General features: G+C 46.6%; 1 protein-coding gene across 1 annotated transcript; it reads left to right on the top strand.

Annotated features, from left to right (window-relative positions):
• Positions 1-1,514: 1,514 nt before the first annotated feature.
• LOC310787876 (monocarboxylate transporter 7-like) lies at positions 1,515-23,494 on the top strand (the record flags this gene model as incomplete). Its single annotated transcript, XM_083649336.1, has 7 exons — positions 1,515-1,542; positions 2,654-2,797; positions 10,244-10,372; positions 17,939-18,291; positions 20,774-21,012; positions 22,501-22,751; positions 23,199-23,494. The coding sequence occupies exons 1-7, from the start codon at positions 1,530-1,532 to the stop codon at positions 23,492-23,494; spliced, it is 1,425 nt and encodes a 474-aa protein (XP_083505462.1). The 5' UTR covers positions 1,515-1,529.
• Between the last annotated feature and the right edge of the window lie 1,189 nt (positions 23,495-24,683).

Here is a 24,683-nt window from a genome sequence, read left to right as displayed (position 1 = left end):
TACTGACCACACACCTTACTGACCACACCTTACTGACCACACCTTACTGACCACACACCTTACTGACCACACCTTACTGACCACACCTTACTGAACACACCTTATTGAACACACCTTACTGAACACACCTTACTGAACACACCTTACTGACCACACCTTACTGACCACACCTTACTGACCACACACCTTACTGACCACACCTTACTGACCACACCTTACTGACCACACCTTACTGACCACACCTTACTGAACACACCTTACTGACCACACCTTACTGAACACACCTTACTGACCACACCTTACTGACCACACCTTACTGACCACACCTTACTGACCACACCTTACTGACCACACCTTACTGAACACACCTTACTGAACACACCTTACTGACCACACCTTACTGACCACACCTTACTGACCACACCTTACTGAACACACCTTACTGAACACACCTTACTGACCACACCTTACTGACCACACCTTACTGACCACACCTTACTGACCACACCTTACTGACCACACCTTACTGACCACACCTTACTGACCACACCTTACTGAACACACCTTACTGAACACACCTTACTGACCACACCTTACTGAACACACCTTACTGACCACACACCTTACTGAACACACCTTACTGAACACACCTTACTGAACACACCTTACTGACCACACCTTACTGAACACACCTTACTTAACACACCTTACTGACCACACCTTAGCCTACTGACCACACCTTACTGAACACACCTTACTGACCACACCTTACTGAACACACCTTACTGAACACACCTTACTGACCACACCTTACTGACCACACCTTAGCCTACTGACCACACCTTACTGACCACACCTTACTGACCACACCTTACTGAACACACCTTACTGACCACACCTTAGCCTACTGACCACACCTTACTGACCACACCTTACTGACCACACCTTACTGACCACACCTTACTGAACACACCTTACTGAACACACCTTACTGACCACACCTTACTGAACACACCTTACTGAACACACCTTACTGAACACACCTTACTGACCTCACTGAAATAACAAATAACATGCATAAGTATTCTTTGGCTCACAGAAACACAGCTGTGCAAATCGATACAGCGATATATCACAATATTTTTCAGAAATATCGGTATTGCGGAAAAAAAAATCAATTTTATTACACAGTCCTAGTTCTTTGCCTATTTACCTTTTGTAAAATAATAGGTAAAATATGACTTCAGAAATAACCACCACCACTGCTAACGTCAGCTCCTCTCCCCTGCTCCAGGTGGCGCTGTGCAGCCATGAGGGGGTGGTTGTTGGGGCATTGCCTGAGGCCGTGTGTGTACAGGGAGGTGCCTGAGGGGGGCTGGGGCTGGGCTGTGGCTGGGACCTTCTTCCTGGTGGAGGTGTGCACCTACGGGACCATCAAGAGCCTGGGGGTGTTCCTGCAGGACCTGAGGGACGAGTTTGGAGAGAGCAACAGCCGAGTGTCCTGGGTCATCTCCATCTGCGTCTTCACAATGACCTTCACCGGTCAGTGACACTGCCAGGCGCACTGCTGCAGTGCAGCGTGTGTGTTTTACAGGAGCAAGGTTATTATAGTCAACTAAAACTAAACTGAAAACTAAAATTGGTTGGTGTGATTTTTTTTAGTTAAATGGAAAAAAAAAGTGTTTAGAAAAAAGGCAGAAAAATAACAAACAATATTGTGTACTTACAACTAAAATATATAAAAATATACAGAAAATGTCTTTAGTTTTAGTCTTTGTCAAATTTGTCAACACAAGCATGAGGAGGCATGTCTACATGACTGCAGATGATGATCAACTGATCAACTGCCTTCACAACGTGCTGTGTTTGTATTGTACAGTCATCTTGCTCCTGCCTACTTGTAGCAAATGTAATCACGAGGTAGAGTACATGGGATATTAGAGAGCAAAAACACAATCATTGTGCACTTTTTGAGAAAAGCCCAAAATTTCTCACATAGTTACTGAATAACAAGTAGAAAGGAAAGTAGAAAAACCGAGGACGCAAAATACGATAGCAGAGGGAAGCTGAAGCACAATGCCCCCCTCATACACATGTACTGTAGGTAAGACCCTTAGCTAAGCCTGCATGCTCATACACATGTAGGTAAGACCCTTAGCTACTGTAAGCCTGCATGCTCATACACATGTAGGTAAGACCCTTAGCTAAGCCTGCATGCTCATACACATGTAGGTAAGACCCTTAGCTAAGCCTGCATGCTCATACACATGTAGGTAAGACCCTTAGCTAAGCCTGCATGCTCATACACATGTAGGTAAGACCCTTAGCTAAGCCTGCATGCTCATACACATGTAGGTAAGACCCTTAGCTAAGCCTGCGTGTGGATTATGTTGTCTCTGGAAATGTGCTTTTTTACCACAGCAAAAGTCCCGCCAGCATCGATGGGCTGGTTATTAAACTTAGGGAACTTAAACCCAGTAGCATTGAACAAGGTCTTAAATTTGGCTTAATTCATTCATTCATTCATTCATTCATTTGAATTGGCCTGACTACTTTTAGCACTGGACAGATCACTTTTGGACCATAGAAGGTTTATGACACAAGTCAAATGTGATGTAAACAATGTGAGCGTTGTGCCTTGTTGCCCCCTCAGCCCCGCTGTCCATAGTGCTGAGCAACCGCTTTGGCTACCGTCCTGTGGTGATGACAGGAGGCTTCCTCATCAGCCTGGGTACCATCTCCTCCTCCTTCACCAACTCACTCAACCAGATGTATGTCACCATCGGCATTGTCTCAGGTACACACATTGTCTGTCTGCCTGTCTGTCTGTCTGTCTGTCTGTCTGTCTGTCTGTCTATCTGTCTGTCTGTCTACCTGCTTGTCTGTCTGTCTGTCTGCCTGCTTGTCTGTCTGCTTGTCTGTCTGTCTGCCTGATTGTCTGTCTGTCTGTCTGTCTGTCTGTCTGTCTGCCTGCTTGTCGTCCTGCACTCAGGCCAGAATCATGTGTGATTAACTCATCAGACTGTAAAGTAAAGGTAAAGTCCCACTGATTGTCACACAATGTGTGAAATTTGTTCTCCGCATTTGACCCATCCCCTGGGGGAGCGGTGAGCAGCAGCGTGCGCTGCGCTCGGGAATCACATGGTGATTTAACCCCCCAATTCCAACCCTTTGATGCTGAGTGTCAAGCAGGGAGGCAATGGGTCCCATTTTTATAGTCTTTGGTATGACTCGGCCGGGGATCGAACTCACGACCTCCCAGTCTCAGGGCGGACACTCAGACCACAAGGCCACTGAGCTGGTAAACAGTGAGAGAAAGGGAAGTCTTGGTGCGGACGTCCACTTAACACAGGAAACCCCAAAGTATCAGCCGTCTGTCCCAGAGTCTTAAGCTGAGGGAGACTACAAGACTATTCACCCCAATTTAGCTCGGTCATCAGTCGTTGTGGCTAGTCGGCACCAACATCTGTAAAGCCGTTTTCCCACATGCGTACCGGAAAATTACCTGTAAGTCAATATCGGACATTTCCCTTCACACTTCTGCTCGCGCATGTGGGAATCTATCAGCGAATTTTCCTGTATGTTGGGGGGGCGGGGGGAGGGGGGAGCTTATTTGGGGGGTCGGCAAAACTCGAAATAAGTTCGCTTGTCAGTTGTCACACAATAAATCACACTCGTTTGACTTAAGAGCAGCGTCAAGCCGCCAGCGTAATCAACACAGCCGATTTCCCCCTCCCCTCTCTGCTCGAGAGCAGCAGCCACACAGGACAGACACAGCGAGAAAGGCTTGCAAGCTGCTCAACGCTTGTATGTATGTAGAGAAAGCAGACTGGCTTCGTTTGATGTGTCCGGGGTTGCCTTCGGAAATCAGCAAGCTGACATAGGCTACTGCTCTTATTAGGCTATCACATCATTTCGCCAGTTTGCTTTAACACATTCAGTGCCACAGCGCTTCAGTAAAATTGTCTGGAGCCTGTGCCAGATTCACTTCCATTCAGTTGAAAACAGCTATAGAATTTTTTCTATTATGGCTATATTAACGGGGCTGGACTTTAATGAAACATTGAACACTCCTGCTTCTTCCAAAGAAGAAATTTTGTTTCTAGACAGTTCCATTATGAAATTACAGCCTCTCAAAAAAGTGCACTTTCAAGGGTTTTCTGTCGTTTTTTTTTACTTTCCAAGATATAGTGACTTTTATGAATACCTTTTGCACTCTCATTTCGAGCACATTCACTGACTCTGGCTGGTGTTTTCTGATGTGGTGGCGTGTGGTGTGGTTTCTGTGAAGCCTGTGTGCCACACACCCCTCTCCCCCCCCCCCCCCCCCCCCCCCCTCCCCCCTCCCCCCTCTCCCCTCTCCACCTCTGAGCTGCGGGCTCCTCCCACACGCACAGAGTTTGTTTTCTCGTTTTTGCCCCGGACAGATCCCAGCGCCCATCAAGAAGGAAATGATGCGCGCTGGCAAACGCGACTGAACGAAAAGGCTTGACCGTTCGGCTTCGGATGCTGGCTTTCTAGGAAATCGTGTGGAGATAGATAGAAGCATAAGAGCTCAGTTGTGAGCGCGGATGCAGCCGAGCCCACTGTCCGCTGTAGACAGAGCAATATATACGGCGCTGGCAGAAAGCATGCATCGGTTTCCACTTTCTCCGCTGTCTCCTGTACAAAGTAAAGGATCTGAGGTGGGTGGAGCAGCTCCTGTGACGATGTTTAAGGTGGCGCCGTGTGATCCCTTGAAGGGATTCATGCTCACTGGCTAGGTACGACCTTAAACAGCAGAATTATGGAATAATATGAATTATGATTTTAGGACGTCCACAGACGTCCTTGGCACTCCTCGTTACTTTTTTTTAGGACGTCCACAGACGTCCTTGGCACTGAATGTGTTAATGTGCGCGAATGATTAGATTATGCCCGCTGGAACATTAAGCAACGTGTGTAGGCTACTCCTGGCCCATGATTGAAGGACCGCTGTCGCGGAAAATGACTGGAACCGTTTCCACTTGCGTCCCCTTAAGAGCATACCGCTCTTCTGACTAGGTCGAAAGTGGTGAAATGTCGGGGACGACGGGGTCGCGCTTATACCGGCACGGCGCCTTTCTCACATGCAGGCATTACACCACGTTCCGGTCATTTTGCGGTACAAAGCGCATGTGGGAAAAGGGCTTAAGTGTATGATGGGTACAGATTCTAATCAGACTGCCTCCCAACGCCAGTCGGAGCCACAACAATTATATCAAACATGTTTGAAATTCTAAGCCAACTCTGGACGCAACTCCAATGCGTATGATCCCCCTTCAATAGCAAGTGAAAAACTATTCAGCTGACCAAGAAGCAGTCAACTAGCTAGTTATTTTTCATACAATACATTTATATTTATAATACAAAGGCACACAGGAATTAATGTTACCTTTGGTGATATCTAGTAGGATAGTAAAGTATATAGTATTATACTATATACTATATACTAGTATATATAGTATATATAGAATAGTATAGTAGACAGTATATAGTATGATAGGAAAGTGGAAAATTGACTGTGATTCAGTACTGATGAAAGGTCAAGTCAAGTTTATTTATATAGCCCTAATTCACAAGCATGTCTCAGAGGGCTTCACAGAGAGTATGTCTAGCTAATTCTAGCTGACACAACAGTAACAAGAATATACAGAATAAAGATAACATTTGAACAATTGATAATATAGCAAAATAGAAATGAAGAGAGAGCAGAGGAGAGAGCAGGAGAAGGGAGAAGAGCAGGGGGAATGTGAGAGAGTGATGGGGTGGGGAGGGAATGGGAGATGTTGGAGGGTATAGGAGGTGGGGAAGGAGCAAGAGGAGAGAGCAGGAGAGGGGAAGAGGGGGGGGGGTGGGGGGGAAGAGCAGGGGGAATGTGAGAGAGTGATGGGGTGGGGAGGGAATGGGAGATGTTGGAGGGTATAGGAGGTGGGGAAGGAGCAAGAGGAGAGAGCAGGAGAGGGGAAAAGGGGGCGGGTGTGGGGGAGAAGAGAGCAGGGGGAGGGAGGAGGTGGGGAGAGAATGAGAATATAGATACACATCTTGCAAACGGACATATGTCAATTTCTTAACAACCAAACTATGCCTAATTTAATTGGCTGCAAGCCTTTAGTAGTGAGTCCTTTTGCCAAATAAACACATGTTCACATATAGAGCTTATGGGTGCCTTGTTTTAGGGAAGAATGGGTGCCATGCTTTGAATAGTGGCGAAATACTAAGAGCATGGGTGCCATGCTTTAAGTAGTGGCGAAATATTGGAGGGGATAGAGTGGGTGCCATGCTTTGGAGTAGAATGTGTACTATGCTTTAGAGTAGTGGGGGAAGGGGGGAAGAGGAAGAAACACCGGGAAGAGGAGAAAGCAGGAGAGTGGAGGAGGGAGGAAGAGCGGGGGGATGTGAGGGAGGAGAGGGGGGAGGTGGGGAGAAAATAGGAAATGTGGAGGAGGAGAGAACAGAGAAGGAGAGATGAGAGGGTGCAGGGGAGGGAGAGCCAGGGTAGAGGTAGGGTCTAGGGTTGGGGGAGGGGAGGGAGTAGGATACGGGCCCGGATTAGGGCGAGGGTGGGGAGAAAATGAGAAATGTGGAGGAGGAGAGAACAGAGAAGGAGAGGTGGGAGGGTGCAGGGGAGGGAGAGCAGGGGGAATGTGAGAGGGAGGAGGTGGGGAGAAAATGGGAAATGTGGAGGAGGAGAGAACAGAGAAGGAGAGGTGGGAGGGTGCAGGGGAGGGAGAGCCAGGGTAGAGGTAGGGTCTAGGGTTGGGGGAGGGGAGGGAGTAGGATACGGGCCCGGATTAGGGCGAGGGTGGGGAGAAAATGGGAAATGTGGAGGAGAAGAGAGCAGAGAAGGAGAGGTGGGAGGGTGCAGGGGAGGGAGAGCAGGGGGAATGTGAGAGAGGGGAGAGTAGGAAGTGGCAGGGATTCGGGAAAATAGGGGAGAAGAGGAGAAGGAGCAGAGGAGGGGAGAAGGAGGAGAGAGCAGGAGAAGGGAGGGGGGGGCGGTGGGATGTGGGGGAGGAAAGAGCATGGAAAGAGAGGAGGTGGGGGGGGAGTGGGAAATGTGGGAGAGGGGAGAACAGGAAGGGGGAAGAAGGGAAGGAGCGGGGGAAGGGGGAAAGAGAAAGAGAGGGGGTCTAGGGTTGGGAGAGGGGGGAGGTGGGGAGGTGGGGAGAAAATAGAAAATGTGGAGGAGGAGAGAACAGAGAAGGAGAGATGAGAGGGTGCAGGGGAGGGAGAGCCAGGGTAGAGGTAGGGTCTAGGGTTGGGGGAGGGGAGGGAGTAGGATACGGGCCCGGATTAGGGCGAGGGTGGGGAGAAAATGAGAAATGTGGAGGAGGAGAGAACAGAGAAGGAGAGGTGGGAGGGTGCAGGGGAGGGAGAGCAGGGGGAATGTGAGAGGGAGGAGGTGGGGAGAAAATGGGAAATGTGGAGGAGGAGAGAGCAGAGAAGGAGAGGTGGGAGGGTGCAGGGGAGGGAGAGCAGGGGGAATGTGAGAGAGGGGAGAGTAGGAAGTGGCAGGGATTCGGGAAAATAGGGGAGAAGAGGAGAAGGAGCAGAGGAGGGGAGAAGGAGGAGAGAGCAGGAGAAGAGAGGGGGGGGGCGGTGGGATGTGGGGGAGGAAAGAGCATGGAAAGAGAGGAGGTGGGGGGGGAGTGGGAAATGTGGGAGAGGGGAGAACAGGAAGGGGGAAGAAGGGAAGGAGCGGGGGAAGGGGGAAAGAGAAAGAGAGGGGGGGGGGAGAAGATCAGACAACTGACTACTCTAAACATTAACCAGAGCTAACTGGGACATGCACACAGACACACACATGCACACAGACACACACAAAGGTCAATTCTGAAAAAGGACAAATTAACTTTTGTTCTTGTTGTTGGTGTTTTTTCACACAAAGAAGGCAGTAGGCACTGCTAGCTCCCCTTCCACGATAGCCATGGTAGCTCCCCCACCATGATAGCCATGGTAGCTCCCCTTCCACGATAGCCATGTCAAGTCAAGTCAAGTCAAGTTTATTTATATAGCCCTAATTCACAAGCATGTCTCAGAGGGCTTCACAGAGAATATGTCTAGCTAATTCTAGCTGACACAACAGTAGCAAATTACAGAATAAAGATAACACTTTGAACAATTGATAGAGAAATATAGAAAATATAGAAATATAGGATAGAGCAGGAGAAAGGAGGAGAGCAGGGGGAATGTGAGAGAGTGATGGGGTGGGGAGGGAATGGGAAATGTTGGAGAGTATAGGAGGTGGGGAAGGAGCAAGAGGAGAGAGCAGGAGAGGGGAGGGGGGAGGGAGAGCGGGGGTGTGTGTGGGGGAGAAGAGAGCAGGGAGGGGAGAGGGAGGAGGTGGGGAGAGAATGGGAAATGTGGGAGAGGAGAGAGCGTATGGAAGAGTATGGGAGTATAGAGAGAGTATGGGAGACTATATGGAGAGAACAGGGAAAGGAGGGCTAGCTGACACAACAGTAACAAATTACAGTAGTAATAATAACACATCGAACAATTATATGATAGAGAAATATAGACACACATTTTGCAAACAGACATATGTCGATATCTTAGCAACCAAACTTATGCTTAATTTAATTGGCTGCAAGCCTTTAGTAGTGAGTCCCTTTGCCAAATAAACACATGTTCACATACTGTATAGAGCTTATGGGTGCCTCGCTTTAGGGTAGAATGGGTGCCATGCTTTAAATAGTGGCGGAATAGTGGGAGGGGATAGAATGGGTGCCATGCTTTGGAGTAGAATGGGTACTATGCTTTAGAATAGTGGGGGAAGGGGGGAAGAGGAGAGAGCAGGAGAGGGGAGGAGGGAGGGAGAGTGGGGGGATGTGGGGGAGGAGAGAACGGAGAACGAGAGGTGGGAGGGTGCAGGGGAGGGAGAGCAGGGGGAATGTGAGAGAGGAGAGAGCAGGAAGTGGCAGGGAATGGGGAAAATTGGGGAGAAGAGGAGAAGGGGAAGGAGCAGAGGAGGGGAGAAAGAGGAGAGAGCAGGAGAAGGGAGGGGGGAGAGCGGTGGGATGTGGGGGAGGAGAGAGCATGGAAAGAGAGGAGGTGGGGGGGGGGGGATGGGAAATGTGGGAGAGGAGAGAACAGGAAGGGGGAAGGAGCAGGGGAAGGGGGAATGAGAAAGAGAGGGCGGGGAGAAGATGACAAGAAGACAAACTGACTACTCTAGACATTAACCAGAACTAACTAGGACACAGGGGATCTAGCTAATCTACAGCCTAGTCTGGCCTGTCCTATTCTGCTCTAGTCTGATTTTAGCCTGAACACTATAACAGGTCTACAGCCTATAGTTAGGCTGTAGCTAATCTATCGCCTACCTAAGCTATTCTAACCTACCGGCAGCCCTCGACCAGTGATGGAGAGCACCGATGCCCCCCACGTCATGGTAGCTCCCCCACCACGATAACCATGGTAGCTCTCCCACCATGATAGCCATGGTAGCTCCCCCACCACGATAACCATGGTAGCTCCCCCACCATGATAGCCATGGTAGCTCCCCCACCATGACAGCCATGGTAGCTCCCCCACCATGATAGCCATGGTAGCTCCCCCACCACGATAGCCATGGTAGCTCCCCCACCACGATAGCCATGGTAGCTCCCCCACCACGATAGCCATGGTAGCTCCCCCACCACGATAGCCATGGTAGCTCCCCCACCACGATAGTCATGGTAGCTCCCCCATCATGATAACCATGGTAGCTCCCCCACCACGATAGTCATGGTAGCTCCCCCACCATGATAGCCATGGTAGCTCCCCCACCACGATAGCCATGGTAGCTCCCCCACCACGATAGCCATGGTAGCTCCCCCACCACGATAGCCATGGTAGCTCCCCCACCACGATAGCCATGGTAGCTCCCCCACCACGATAGTCATGGTAGCTCCCCCATCATGATAACCATGGTAGCTCCCCCACCACGATAGCCATGGTAGCTCCCCCACCATGATAGCCATGTCTTTCTCCCCTCTGAGTTGGACAAGACCTAACTTTGACAAGCTTTTCTTCTCTCTCCTCTTGTCCTGTCTTGTCTCTCTTTTTGCTTCCATCTTTACACACCTTTCGTCTTTCAGCGGGCACTGTAGCGAACCAGCCCACCACCTTTGCCACTGGAGCGAGCTGACATCTTGACCTTTGACCCTGCTGTGTTGGTACCATGCGGGGCAGTGGCTGTCACGTCACGTCCCCCTTTTTTTATCCTGTTTGTTCACAGGCCTGGGCTACTGCCTCACCTTCCTCCCCACCGTCACCCTCCTCGCCCAGTACTTCTCCAGACGGCGAGCACTCGTCACCTCTGTGGCGTCCTCCGGAGAATCCTTCGCCATGTTTGCATTCGCTCCCGGTGAGTCCAAATGTTAACGCTTAACGCCCACCTCCAGTCAGTTTTCCTACCTGTATGTTCTAATATATGTTTGTATATTTGTACACCTCCAGTCAGTTTTCCTACCTGTATGTTCTAATATATGTTTGTATATTTGTACACCTCCAGTCAGTTTTCCTACCTGTATGTTCTAATATATGTTTGTATATTTGTACACCTCCAGTCAGTTTTCCTACCTGTATGTTCTAATATATAATAAATAATAATAATACATCGGATTTATATAGCGCTTTTCCAAATGCTCAAAGACGCTTCACAATACAAAACAATATAATACCATAACTTAAGAATAGAGAAGAAAAAATAAAGAAAATAAATAAAAGGTGAGAGAGGAAGGAGTTCATGGGTTGAAAGCAAGGGTGAAAAGGTGGGTTTTGAGGGCGTGTTTAAATGATGACAGAGTGTCTGCTTGACGGATATGGCTGGGGAGGGCGTTCCAGAGGGTGGGGGCAGCTGCAGCGAAGGCCCTGTCGCCCCAGGTCCGGAGCTTCGTTCTGGTGGTTTGGAGAAGGTTAGCATCTGCGGACCTGAGGCGACGGGTAGGCGTGTGGAGGTGAAGGAGGTCAGAGAGATAGGAGGGGGCCAGGTTGTTGAGGGCTTTGAAGGTGATGAGTAATAATTTGAATTGAATCCTGTACGTGATGGGGAGCCAGTGGAGATCGTGGAGGATGGGGGTGATGTGGTCGGAGCGGCGGGTGGAGGTGAGCATGCGGGCAGCGGAGTTTTGGACGTATTGGAGTTTTTTGAGGGTTTTGGTGGGTGTGCCGTATATGATGCTGTTGCACTAGTCCAGTCGGGATGTGATGAAAGCGTGAGCCAGTGTTTAGGCAGCAGAGAAGGATAATGAGGGGCGTAGACGGGCAATGTTCCTGAGGTGGAAGAAGGCGGATTTGGTGATCTGGTTGATATGCGGGATGAAGGAGAGGGTGGGGTCGAGAATGATTCCAAGGTTGCGGACGTGGGTGGAGGGGGTGACAGTGGAGCCGTCAATGTTGACAGAGAAATCCTGGGTGGAGCGGGTGAGGGAATTTGGGCCAATGATAATGATTTCGGATTTGTCACAGTTGAGTTTCAGAAAGTTGTTTCGCATCCAGATTTTAATGTCAGAGAGGCAGGTGATGAGGGTGGAGTGGGTGGCGGCAGTGATGGTCTTGGTGGAAAGGTAGAGCTGTGTGTCATCTGCGTAACAGTGGAATTGGAGGCCATGTTTACGGAGGATGTGCCCAAGTGGTAGGATGTAGAGGATAAATAGTAGGGGACCAAGTACTGAACCCTGGGGGACACCGTGGGGGACTGGGGCAGTGGGGGATTTGGAGTTATTGGTGAAGATGAATTGGTGTCTGTCGGAGAGGTATGATTTGAACCAGGAGAGGGCAGTGTCGGTGATTCCAATGGTGGACTGTTGGCGAGAGATGAGGATGGAGTGGTTGATGGTGTCGAAGGTGGCGCTGAGGTCAAGGAGGATGAGGATGGAGAGGGAACCAGAGTCAGCGGAAAGTAGTATGTCATTGGTGACCTTTAATAGAGCGGTTTCTGTGCTGTGTTTTGTGCGAAAGCCGGATTGAAAGGGTTCGTACAGGTTATTGGTTTCAAGGTGGGATGATAACTGGGAAGCAACGGCTCGTTAGGGTTGGGTACCGTTCACATTTGAATCGATACCGGTACGGTACCGGTACCTGGAATTCGGTACGGTACCAAAAACGGTACCTTTTTCGATACTTTTTTGAGTAAAAAAAAAAAAAAAAAAAACTTTTTTTTTTTTTTTTTTGCAACAACAAAAATGTACAGTTGTAAAACAAATAAGTCCAAACTTCTCAATTTCAACATTGTTCTTTATTTAGATTTTTTTTTGTTTAGCAGCAGCACCCAACAAAATAAAACCCCTCCCTCCCTCACCAAGAGTTTACTTGTCGCAGGTAATGGTCTTGTGCCACACTGCTCCATCCATCAGCGGTCACTGCAATATGGTCAACTGCCCTGAGTTCCTCCTTCACATTCTTCTTCTCAACACGATACCAAGCTGGGATAAGTGTGTTTGTGAGAAGGTCTCTGGAGGGAGGGGAGTATTTTGGGTTCAGGGTCCCTGTCATCATCTCCCTATATATAGACAATAAAAATAACTATTGTTAGTAACTTAGCTTACTCTATGAATATCACACACACACACACACACACTATCACCCATTTATACATAAATAAATAATTTACCTGAACCATGGAGACTCCACCGTTGCGAAGGGCAACATGCCTTTTACAATGAAGGCAGTCACTGCCCTGTGGCACTCATTTACTTTCTGCCGGGGTAAAGCTGCTTTCTTCGCCAGGGTGAAGGGTGTCTCCTGTGCGACTCTCACACGGTGGCCTAGCAAAGAAAGCAAGAGTGTAACGTTGAACGTCTCACGGTGACACGAACTGAGGATAATAATAACGTTAGCAACGCTAGTTACGCTACTAAACATGCTAAGCTACAACTATCCAGCTAACGTTAGCTAATTAAATGACGTTACCTGATGTTGAAGAAGTCGACGCCTCACTTGCGACACTTGAAGTTTCGTCGTCGTCGTTGTCCGTTTCAGCTAACGAAGCAGAGGAGCTGCTGGCTGTAGGTGCTTTGCTGCTGGTGGATGCAGCGTCCACCCTCAGGCTATCGAACACTTTACAGTCTTCCGCATTTAAAAAGATTTTATGCTTGACCAAGTGTTTCCTCAAGTTAGAGGTGTTCCCCTGGCCAGCTTTGCACTTCGCATCGCAAATGTTACAGCGAGCGTTGTCTGAGTCTATCTTTGTGAAGTGGACCGCAAGCGAGAGGCCATCTTCTTCTCTTCAGCTTGTTTTGGCAGTGACGTGATGACGTAACCCACCCTCGTGTGTGTTGCCTTCAAGTTTGCGTCGGAATTTCTATCTCGCGTGTCTTTGTATCACTGAGATGCGTTCAAGTACCGACATTTTTAAATTATAATAGAAAAAAAAAAAAGTACCGAAATGAGGTACCGTTTCATGTCATGTGAACTGATACTCGGTAGTACCGCCCACTTTCGGTCGGTGCCTGTAAAAGTACCGAGTTCGGTACCCATCCCTACGGCTCGTTCCAAAATTTTTGACAGAAAGGGGAGGTTGGAGATGGGGCGGAAGTTGTTGAGATTGTCAGGGTTTAGTCCAGGTTTTTTAAGCAGTGGTGTAATGGCAGCGAGTTTCAGGGCGGGGGGGACAAGGCCAGTGGACAGAGAGGAGTTTATGACGGTAGTGATAAGAGGAGAGAGTGAGGGGAGGCAGGCCTTGACTAGGGAGGAAGGGATGGGGTCCAGGATGCAGGTTGTTGATTTCATGCCAGGCATGATGGTGGTTAGGTCGGATGCTGTGATTTCAGAGAAGGATGAGAGCGGGGGGTTTGGAGGCGGGGGGAGGTCGGGTTCCGGATCAGAGACAATGGAGGTGGAGGAATTGGCCAGTTGATTGTGAATGGTGTCGATTTTGGTTTGAAAGTGCGAGAGAAATGAGTTGCATTGACTGACGGTAAATGAGTTGGAGATGGTGTCCATGGGTTTGAGGAGTTTGTTTATGGTGGAGAAAAGTGTTTGTATATTTGTACACCTCCAGTCAGTTTTCCTACCTGTATGTTCTAATATATGTTTGTATATTTGTACACCTCCAGTCAGTTTTCCTACCTGTATGTTCTAATATATGTTTGTATATTTCTACACCTCCAGTCCGTTTTCCTACCTGTATGTTCTAATATACGTTTGTATATTTGTACACCTCCAGTCAGTTTTCCTACCTGTATGTTCTAATATATGTTTGTATATTTGTACACCTCCAGTCAGTTTTCCTACCTGTATGTTCTAATATACGTTTGTATATTTGTACACCTCCAGTCAGTTTTCCTACCTGTATGTTCTAATATATGTTTGTATATTTGTACGCCTCCAGTCAGTTTTCCTACCCTGTATGTTCTAATATATGTTTGTATATTTGTACGCCTCCAGTCAGTTTTCCTACCTGTATGTTCTAATATATGTTTGTATATTTGTACACATCCAGTCAGTTTTCCTACCTGTATGTTCTAATATATGTTTGTATATTTGTACGCCTCCAGTCAGTTTTCCTACCTGTATGTTTGTATGTTCTAATATATGTTTGTATATTTGTACACCTCCAGTCAGTTTTCCTACCTGTATGTTTGTATGTTCTAATATATGTTTGTATATTTGTACATCATCTGATTTGTGCCAAAGAACATACATTGATAAGAAGGCTAATAGCTTGTTCAAGTCAAGTCAAGTCAAGTTTATTTGTATAGCCCTAATTCACAAGCATGTCTCAAAGGACTTCAAGAGGACTGTTCTACTGCAACATCATGGCGGCATAGAACACTGATATTAGCTATAGCTAGATAGCAAAGTCCGCATTAGCAAGCACGCAAGCTAATGTTTGAGGGGATGGCTGGCTGTCTGTACCACGGGAGCTAATGTTTGAGGGGCCGGCTGTCTGTACCACGGGAGCTAATGTTTGAGGGGCCGGCTGTCTGTACCACGGGAGCTAATGTTTGAGGGGACGGCTGGCTGTCTGTACCACGGGAGCTAATGTTTGAGGGGCCGGAATTTTGCATGCTTCCCGTGCAAAATTTCATCATGCAATTGCCCCACCAATTTTATCCAGGCCCACCCAATTTTATCCAGGCCCACCCATAATTGAATTTCTGCCTACGCCCCTGCAACCAAAGACACCTGAGGAGGAGAAAGAGAAGAGGAAAAATATGGAAGATCTGGGGGGCACGGTGGCGCAGTGGTAAGCGCTGTCACCTCACAGCTACAGTAGATGGTCCTGGGTTCAATTCCCACCTGGGATGCTGTGAGCGCTGAAGGAGTGCGTGCCCGTCCGCATGTCCTCGAGCGCCCACCGCCCGGGTGGGGTCGTCAGAAGGGCCCTTCTGTGTGGAGTTTGCATGTTTTTCCCGTGCCCCCTGGGGGTTTCCTTCATATAGGAACCCCACACCAAAACATGCAATATCCAAGTGGTGCCTCCTCTGGTCGTTAAGGGTGCCTGTTCGGAGGGAGCGGAACTCGTTGGAATAGCATGATCCTCCCACGTGCTATGTCCTACCGGTGAAGTTTCCCCTGTCAGGTGAAAAGAAGCGGCTGGCTAACTGCCCATGTTTCGGAGGAAGCATGGAGCCAGTTTCGGCTCTCGCCAGATCGGCAGAGGGTGGAGCAGCAACCAGGATAAATAAATAAAAATTAGCACTAATGGGGGATAAAAATGGGATAAAAAAAATCAAGAAGAAAATATAAAAAAAGAAGAAGATGGAAGGAAGATCTACAGAAATTAGCACAAGTCCTTTCCTGTAATACCACTTGTACCTCAAGAGGCGATGCTGAGTCACTGTAGCATAGAGTCTGCATCAGAAGTAGAGCTGGGGAGCGTCTCCTGAACCAAGACAATCAACTGTCATGTTATACATAAATATGACATGCTAAGTTTTGAGAACTTTAGAAATTTCACCTCTGCCTGTCTAATATACAAAGTTCTACATGGACTGGCGCCGCCTCCTCTTGCTGACTTCATCAAATATCGTTCGACTGCCAACTCGACTCGTGTCACTCGGGCCATCACGAACAAGGTCTGTGAGGTCCCCTTTAGAAAAACTTCCTTTAGCCAGAAGACCTTATCCTTCATGTGAAGCACCCTCTGGAATAATCTACCTCCCTCTATTAGAGAATGCCATAGTCTCGCCACCTTCAAAGGCCAGTTGAAAATATGGCTCAGATCAAACCAACAATGTGATCACACTTAACATACTTAACATATCATCTGCCATGTTTTGCTGCATGCTCTGTGTGTTTTATTCATTTTAGGTTTTACTAACCTTTTGTACTATTAATTTTTTGGTACTATTAATTGTGTGTGTTTTAATCATTTTTGGTTTTACTAACCTTCTGTACTATTAATCTTTTTTGTACTATTATTATTTTTTCTTTTTTTTTCTTTCTCTCTTTCATGATTACATCAACCTGCCATGGGACTACAGGTGGAAACTAGCCCTTGGGCTATAACCTGGCATATTTACTGTACGGCTGTACTGTTCATTAATGTGTAAAGTCCCACTCTTTAAATAAATGAATCTGAATCTGAACTATGTTGACATGGTAATAAACTTATTGAATCTTGATCTTGAGGCGGACATTTTGCTGCCACAGAGTAAACTACGAAATGTATCAAATGGACCCTACTTGACTAGAAAGCTTGAATAATCCACTAACTAAAGGTTAGATCGTCTTTTTGTTTCACGATACATCCATGGTGAACATGGTGCTAATGGTGCTAGCTTTCTCCATCCCCATATACAAGTAATGTAACAGACTAAACCCAGGATGCTCTGTTACATTACTAACTTTACTACTGTAACAGACTAAACCCAGGATGCTCTGTTACATTACTAACGTTACTACTGTAACAGACTAAACCCAGGATGCTCTGTTACATTACTAACGTTACTACTGTAACAGACTAAACCCAGGATGCTCTGTTACATTACTAACTTTACTACTGTAACAGACTAAACCCAGGATGCTCTGTTACATTACTAACGTTACTACTGTAACAGACTAAACCCAGGATGCTCTGTTACATTACTAACGTTACTACTGTAACAGACTAAACCCAGGATGCTCTGTTACATTACTAACGTTACTACTGTAACAGACTAAACCCAGGATGCTCCGTTACATTACTAACGTTACTACTGTAACAGACTAAACCCAGGATGCTCTGTTACATTACTAACGTTACTACTGTAACAGACTAAACCCAGGATGCTCCGTTACATTACTAACGTTACTACTGTAACAGACTAAACCCAGGATGCTCCGTTACATTACTAACTTTACTACTGTAACAGACTAAACCCAGGATGCTCTGTTACATTACTAACGTTACTACTGTAACAGACTAAACCCAGGATGCTCCGTTACATTACTAACGTTACTACTGTAACAGACTAAACCCAGGATGCTCCGTTACATTACTAACGTTACTACCGTGATTAATACAGATTTGGGTGATATACCCCAGCCTGCCAGTAGCTTTCAAACAGTCAGGCTGATTTGAATAGTCAATCTAGGGAAAAGCAAAGAAATATTCACAAATATATAACTATTTACAAAGCGTAAATGCAAATGTGATAATACAAATGGTGTTAATTTTTTAAGATTATCTTGCTGAACACAAAGGTCTCAGTTTTATAAACTTTAACCACAGACCTTATTTAAGACATCTAACCAAACATCATTGACTTCCAGATGATGGAACCAACTAACTTCCGGGTTTTAGGACTCATTCCTTCGGCACTCTATTAGTTCGGATCATGTGGCCAAATATGACACATTGCACCTTTAAAGTGACACTAAGCAATCTATGATGCTTAATATCATTAATATATATATATCTATATATATATCTATTATATTATATATATATATTAATATCATCACAAGCCAAACTTAGGTTTCTTTTCTTCTCATCTCTCCTCAGCGCTCACTGCGCTGAAGGAACAGATCGGCTGGCGCTACTGTCTAGTCATTATCGGCATCCTCCAGGCTTCTGTGATCGGCTGCGGGGCTCTCCTTCGTCCAATCATCATCCAGCCTGAGCCGGCGAGGGCGGACGACCACCAATCTGAAAAGAAGGCGTCGCCCTCTTTCAAGCGGCTGCAGGCCACTTATGAGCTGGAGAACGAGCAGACCAGAACCTCCATCAGCTCAGGAGGCTCCAGTGACTCGGGCGTCCACCTCAGCACAGGCCTGCTGGAGGAGTCCATACCTCCCACCCCGGTGAAGGCGCGGGATAAAGGGGACGAGGGACAGGCAGAGGTGCGTCCTCTCCAGGTAATAAAATCATAATAATTGTTGTGTAAAAAAAATACAACATGTTGGTCTAAAAATCAGTCGAGAATATACTACCATTATGTCCAAGCTATGTTCAAAAAGCTCCACCGGGGCTGTGGAGACAGAGTCCGGAAACGTCTCAAAAAGGAGAGGCAGTCAGAATCTGGGTCCATCATGACGAGTTTATTCGTGTCCACAAGCTTACACAGATAAGATAGAGGTTCAATACATGGCTCCCGACCTCCTATCCCATGGCTCCGACTCGTGTAAAACAACCCTTACACTATGTTTGATAGAGGCTCTCAGGGAGTTTCCCTGTCTGTGGCATCATGGACATATTGGCTCACGGACGACATGACATACGTAAATTATGCTCATTGGTCTTCATAAATCGTACCATATCATGTCATGCTCCTTACACTCGTATGCTCGTTCATGAATAGCACACAATCTCATACGCGTGATCATCCTTGACATTTAACACACTAAACTCTGTAGGAACCCAATAGTGCCCCTGTTGGACTTTATACATATTGCATGTCTTAACAGTGCCTTCCAATAGTGCCCTCATGTGCCCATTATGTGTAACTGCGTTGCAAAACGAGACCCTATTCTTTCTCCTACACATTTATCTTTGAATGTCATTTGGTGTGGTTAAAAATACCACAACATAATACAGTATATGATAATAATATGATCATTGGATTACTAAGCATGACTTTGCTTACATGAACCATATTGTGATATACAGAATGACCCTTAAGCTGCCTTCACATGAGAAACAATCTTCTCTCCTCTCACGGCGAGGTAGAGCGGAGAAAGGTGAGCAGGTCAGAGTTTGAACTTTGACCTCAGCGCACGGTGGCAAATTCGAGCGGTGCGCGATGCCAAGGGTAGCGCTGCTGCGTAGTTGGGAGGCAGCGCTCTCTCCATAGGAAACAACAGCACAGCTGTTTATACATGTACCAATAAAGTTGACTTGACTCTCTCCATAGGAAACAACAGCACAGCTGTTTATACATGTACCAATAAACTTGACTTGACTCTCTCCATAAGAAACAACAGCACAGCTGTTTATACATGTACCAATAAAGTTGACTTGACTCTCTCCATAGGAAACAACAGCACAGCTGTTTATACATGTACCAATAAACTTGACTTGACTCCATAAGAAACAACAGCACAGCTGTTTATAAACTTGACTTGACTCTCTCCATAGGAAACAACAGCACAGCTGTTTATACATGTACCAATTAGGGCATTCACGACTAGTGAATTTTACTAGTCGACTAGTCGTCCCTAAAGGTAGTCGACTAGTCGACTAACCGTTTTTAATTTATTTTTAATAAAAAATAAAATAAAAAAAAATTTAATTTTTTTTTTTTTTTTTTTTTTTAATCTTTAAGAAAGAACATGAGGTATTTACACGACATACAATACATGGACTATCATATCCCATATCCCCCACAAAGAACATCAAAACACAACAAAACAAAACAAGAAAACTGCATAAGATACAGAATAATCCAAGAACAAACAAGACTATTGGACAAACAACCAAACAAAAACAATGCATTCAGCTCCTATCCTGATAAGCCTAATGACACTGGGGTAAAAAGTTCTTAAAGTCAAACTCTGTATGTGGTTGCCATATTTTGGGGATGTCTAAGAATCTGCCTTTGCTCTTGTAGTAAATGTTATCCAACGTATGGTAGCTTGAGAGTTCATTCCACCAGTGAACTACAGCTGGGGGATTGGATGGTTTCCAATTTAAAGCTATGCATTTCCTAGCTGCCAACAGGGCAAGATCTATGTATTTACTTTGAATGCATTGTTTTTGTTTGGTTGTTTGTCCAATAGTCTTGTTTGTTCTTGGATTATTGTGTATCTTATGCAGTTTTCTTGTTTTGTTTTGTTGTGTTTTGATGTTCTTTGTGGGGGATATGGGATATGATAGTCCATGTATGTTCTTTCTTAAAGATAAAAAAAAAAAAAAAAAAAATTTTTTTTTTTTTTTTTTTTTTTTTTTTTGCTAAAACGACTAGTCGACTACTAAGCACAGTGTCGACTAGTGGTTTTACTAGTCGACTAGTCGACTAGTCGACTAGTCTGTGAATGCCCTAGTACCAATAAACTTGACTTGACTCCATAAGAAACAACAGCACAGCTGTTTATAAACTTGACTTGACTCTCTCCATAAGAAACAACAGCACAGCTGTTTATACATGTACCAATAAACTTGACTTGACTCTCTCCATAAGAAACAACAGCACAGCTGTTTATACATGTACCAATAAAGTTGACTTGACTCTCTCCATAGGAAACAACAGCACAGCTGTTTATACATGTACCAATAAACTTGACTTGACTCCATAGGAAACAACAGCACAGCTGTTTATACATGTACCAATAAACTTGACTTGACTCTCTCCATAGGAAACAACAGCACAGCTGTTTATAAACTTGACTTGACTCTCTCCAGCCCTCCAGAGCCAAACTCCTGGAGTTCTCGGTGCTGAGAGATGGTGCCTTCATCTGCTACTCTCTGTTCGGCCTGTTGGCCACGCTGGGCTTCTTCGCCCCGCAGCTCTACATCATCCAGCTGAGTCAGAGCCGCGGCCTGGAGCCCAAGATGGCCGCCTACATGCTCTCCGTCATGGCGGTGGCCGAGATTTTGGGCCGGCTGTCCATCGGTGCGGCGCTGAACAGAGCCGGCCGCAGGTCAGTTTTCTATCTTCTGGAATGAAAATGTACATCTAATGGATTCCATTGCGTCTTTGTCTTAGCCTGGTAAACCATCTGATCATGTGAACTCGCATTTTGTTTCCTTCTGTGGGACCGTCTGGCCTCCAGCAGGGGGCGGGGCACGGGGCGGGGCACGGGCGGGCATTTTCACAAATGACAAAGTCCACGGGCCAATCAGGGGCCTGTCTCGTAGTTGACAACATAACCGGCCAATCAGGGACACTGCTGGCAAAGCGGTAATGGCAGATGGAGGAAATGAAACGATTGTTTACTCACCAATTTGGTTGTCTTCCAAATAATCCAGCCAGGTAACTATGTCCATTCATGAAATAAAATAGCACAGAGACATTAATGGTTTGTAAAAGTGCCATTTAACAATATAACAAAGTAATCCATCATCAACACCCACACCTGCTGGCTCAGTCCGTGAGCCTGCACCTTCTAAACAAGCCAAACGGACATAGTACTAGGGGCTCTTGGGTGGGTATGGTCCGCGGGAGCGCGCTCACAACGGACAGTTGTGTCTATACATACATATATACAGTACATACACATACAGTACAGCCCATCAGAGTGATGTCTGGATATCTTCAGCATGTTTAGAAAGGGCTTTTGAAACTGGTACTCATACAGCTACCATGGCAACATGCTACTCCTGCTTCATACAGTTAACATGGCAACATGCCTAATCCTGCTTCTCTCCTGCTTCTCTTCTCTTCTCTCCTGCTTCTCTCCTGCTTCTCTCAATTGTTTTCTTTCTTTTGAACTCTGGTTCTGCACTTTGTGCTGCAGTTTATATTGAACTCTGATGTTTGGAATGTGTTTGATGTGTTAGTGACTTGTGTGTGTTTGTATTTTATGTGTGTGTTTGTATTTTACCTTCTGTATGTCTTTTGGGTGTGGTTTCATACACTGTAAGCCTCTATAGGTTTTTACCACACTCTCACATGCAGTGTTGTAGTCAAGTCACTCTCGAGTCCAAGTCAAGTCTTGAGTCCCAAGTCCCAAGTGCAGAGTCCAAGTCGAGTCCCTGTTACCTGAGTCAGACTCTGGAGTTACAGTAGCCTACTGAACATGAGCGTGAAACCACATGTAGGTGGAACACCCACAGGTTTTCTCTCTCTCTCTCTCCCTCTCTCTCTCTCTCTCTCTCTCTCTCTCTCTCTTTCTCTCTCTCTCTCTCTCTCTCTCTCTCCCTCTCCCTCTCTCTCTCTCTCTCTCTCTCTCTCTCCCTCTCTCTCTCTCTCTCTTCTCTCTCTCTCTCTCTCTCTCTCTCTCTCCCTCTCTCTCTCTCTCTCTCTCTCTCTCTCTCTCTCTCATGCTAGACTCGACGAGTGTCCACGTGTTGAGTCGGACTTGAGCCGAGTCGGACTCGTCTACAACACTGCTCACACGTACTTTTATATTTCCTTCATGTGTTTTTATCTTTCTGTGTGTGAAAACAAATGAAACAAAACACAACAGGAAGCTGCGGGTGCTGCTGGCGTGCGTGGTTGTCCTGTGCCTGGTGCTGCTGGCCTTCGCTCTGGTTTGGGAATTCTGGGGCCTGGTGCTCTGCAGCGCCCTCTACGGCTTCTTCATGGGCACAGTGGGCTCCACACACATCCCCCTGCTGGCCGAGGAGGATGTGGTGGGTCTCCAGAAGATGGCGTCCTCTGTCGGGGTTTACGTCTTCATCCAGAGCTTCGCCGGGCTGGCCGGACCACCACTAGGAGGTGTGTCCATATAGCTTTTCTTTCCTGATGTGCAAAGCGCCCGAGGCTGAGCTAGAAATGAGCGCGTGATATTTCTACTATTGTTAATATGAGTTGACCATGATAGGCACTAGGTAACGGCTAAGCATTTATTTTTTACTTATAGTACTTCAAGTAATACCTATGCATAAAGCCAAGTTCAAACCAATGATTCGCAATGCAACGAGTTGAAACTTGCAACTGCTTGCAATGCTCTGCAACTCTGGCTACCTTTAAAATGGCTGGAGTGGAGATGAGACGGGTCTGTTCAGACTGCTGTAAGTTTGTTCTAGAACAGTTTTGTTGCTTTGTGAATCATTGGTGTGAACTGGGCTTTATACTCTCAAATCACATTTTGATTGGATTTGAAAAGAGAACCATTTGAATGGTTATTGTCTGAGCTAACGGCTGCCTAACGTTTCCCCTCAGGCTGGCTGGTCGACGTCACACAGAACTATGGCTCTGCCTTCTACTCGTGTGCGGCGGGCATGGGTCTCGGTGCCGTCTGCCTGGCGCTGGTCGGCCCGGCCAAGTCTGCCACACGCCGAAGAGAGAGGAGGAGAGGAGAGGAAGGGAGGAGAGGAGAGGAAGGGAGGAGAGGAGAGGAAGCAAGGAGCGGAGAAGAAGAGGAGAAGATATCTCAGGACAGCGGCCAGCCAGAGTTTTTGGAGGTGGACCTGGCCCCAGTACAGAGTCCAGTCCGGTCAGATGGAATGCCACGGTGATATGAACCTGAGACACCCGACAAAGCACTTTTTCTTTACATACCAACAAGAGACTGCAGTGCACAACTCACATCTGAAACACACCAATACCCTTTTTCCATACAAATGTGCTGGCCATTCACATTTGAACCAATACCGGTACTACTTCTGGTACCTGGAATTCGGTACCGGAACCTAACGGTATATCAATTTCACCATTGTTATTTATTTAGATCATTTTACACACAGATGTGCTCTCGGCAGGTACTGCAATTTGGTACAGAATAGATTTGACTTGAATTGGTACTCGGTAGTACCGATGCAATTTAGTCGGTACCCTTAAAAGTACTGATTTCAGTACGAAACCACACGAGTCTGACACGCTTGTCTAGAGTCGCAGAGCAGCGGCAGCATCATGGATATGGCTGTGTGACTGTGACTAGCCACTAAAACTAAATTGTCAAAAAGTGGTGGCTAAAACGGTGGATAAACATTGCATTTCCTATAAGTTCTTCACAATAAAAGCCTTACGCTAGTTTGTCAATGGAAAGCTTTTAATTTGAAGCAGCAGCACCAGGAAATGTTTTTGTCAGCTCAGCAACAACATATACGGCTGAAAGCGATCAGGAAGTGGTAAAATAAAGCAGATATCTGAAAGGACAAACCAAAACACAGAGAGAAACTAAACTTCAAACCACAGAGATTCAGTTAGAATTAGTTAGTCAAAAGTACTGAGAGCTAAAACACAGAGGCTTTTAAAAACATCTTTCTCTGGTCTCCAGCACATGAGTCTCACAACCTCTGCTTGAAACACGCTTCTTTGAGGGGGAGGAGGCAGAACCCTAACCCTCGAGACGTCACCGCAGCCCGCTTGGAGGCGGGTCCAGCACGCTTTGGTCCGACTCCGGAGATGGTCCGTCTCAGGCACAGCTCGGCACATTCAAATGGGTAAAGGGAATGCAAAGTAGCACAGCTTGGCACGGCCAAAAGTGCCAATGGAAAAAGAGTCCAACAGTCTGCTTTTCACAGCCAAACATTCAGATGAGCCTGAAGTGCAATCAGTCTGCGACCAAAGACACAAGACTTCAGCCATTTAGCCGCTGCCCAAATGAACTCGTCTCCAGCGGTCCGTCACTATTATTATTGTTCATGTTTGAGTACTTTTATCTCAGGAAAGAACTGCTGATGTCTGGGGAACTGAATTGAGTCT

Source organism: Poromitra crassiceps (genome assembly GCF_964638095.1).
Source record: "Poromitra crassiceps genome assembly, chromosome: 13".
Taxonomy (NCBI): domain Eukaryota; kingdom Metazoa; phylum Chordata; class Actinopteri; order Beryciformes; family Melamphaidae; genus Poromitra; species Poromitra crassiceps.
The sequence above is the reverse complement of the archived record's forward strand: the minus strand, read 5'-3'. Positions and strand labels throughout refer to the sequence as shown.